Here is a 1225-nt window from a genome sequence, read left to right as displayed (position 1 = left end):
CCCCCCCTTTCCCCCTTTCCTCTTTTCCTCTTCCCCTTCCCCACCTCTTCCCTGTTTTACAGGGGCGGGCGCCGGCGGAGCCGCAGTCCGGACCGGCGCCGCCGATGATGGATCCAGACTTCCCATTTGTGTTCTGAGTCCAAACTGGGGGAAACTGGGAAAACTGGGCTTTGTACACAGCCCTGAGGAGCCAAACCAGCTCCATCCCTGGGGAAATTGGGGTTTTATGGGATTTTATTGTTTTGAAAGGACAAATATGAGGGAAGCAGCAGTCTCTGAGGGTTGGGGGGGTTTCCCTCAGGTTTGGGGGGATCCCTCCCAGTCCCCCCATCCCAGTACGTCCCAGGAGATTTTTCCATGCCCCAGGCAAATGGTTCCTAAACCTCCCATGGTATTTATCCAACCAGGAATTCCTTGTTTTCTGTTAAATAACAAGATTTTGTCTAAATTTGTCTTCTTGTTCTTTGTCCTTCATTAAAGATCCCCAGCCCCTCCCATGCCCCCTTCCCTAAAAATCCCTCCCCATCCAGGCTGCTGGATCCCCAAGGGATCCCTCCCAGCCTGGCAGTAGAATAACTGAGGTCTTGGAAAACCATTTTTTTCCCCTTAAAACTGGCATTGGGAAGCAACAGCTGTGCAGCTTGGTAGGACCCAGTGGGGTCTCCGTGCTCAGATGTGCTGGCATCTGGCTGTGCCAGCATCCAGCTGTGCCCCCGGCTGTCCTCTTCTGTCCCCAATGCCACAGATGTGCCCACCCCCCCACTCAGAGCCACTGAGGTACACTGGGGCCTTTATTGCCAGACCCTGGGGACCCCCAGCCACGGGTCTGGGGGAAAAAGCTGCCAGGAGGACGAGGCAGGAGCAGGAGGAAGATGCTGGGGGCGGGCCTGGGGAGTTGGGGATGCACCCACCAGCTCCCCGAATTTGGGGTCGTGCAGAGTTTGTGCTGAGAGAGGGATGGAAGAGTTGACCCTCAGTAGGGTTCAGAGCAAAGGGTGTCACCAGCCAGGGTGAGGCCTTTCCAAAGGGGTCCTGGGCTTGAGGGGGCCGCCAGACCCCTGGGGGGTGCCTAAGAGCCAGGCTCAGGACCCAGCCCCCCGCAGAAGGCACCGAGATGCCGCAGGGCCTCCGGCTGCATGGAATGCCGGCGGAACAGTGCTCGGGGGGGCAGCGGGGGGAGCAGCCCGGCCCTGCCCGGCCCGGGGGGCTCCAGGGGCGTTCCAGA

At 59.3% G+C, this 1225-nt stretch overlaps 1 protein-coding gene across 1 annotated transcript in view; it reads left to right on the top strand.

Moving 5' to 3' along the window:
- Positions 1-452, top strand: part of RBM8A (RNA binding motif protein 8A) — a 3485-nt gene extending 3033 nt beyond the window's left edge. Inside the window, exon 6 of the mRNA XM_008629634.2 lies at positions 63-452. Within this exon, the coding sequence (XP_008627856.1) occupies positions 63-108 (46 nt within the window). The 3' untranslated portion in view covers positions 109-452. The remainder of the gene's footprint in view (positions 1-62) is intronic.
- Positions 453-1225: the final 773 nt, after the last annotated feature.

This window comes from Corvus brachyrhynchos, unplaced genomic scaffold (genome assembly GCF_000691975.1).
Source record: "Corvus brachyrhynchos isolate BGI_N302 unplaced genomic scaffold, ASM69197v1 scaffold443, whole genome shotgun sequence".
Lineage (NCBI taxonomy): Eukaryota > Metazoa > Chordata > Aves > Passeriformes > Corvidae > Corvus > Corvus brachyrhynchos.
The sequence above is the reverse complement of the archived record's forward strand: the minus strand, read 5'-3'. Positions and strand labels throughout refer to the sequence as shown.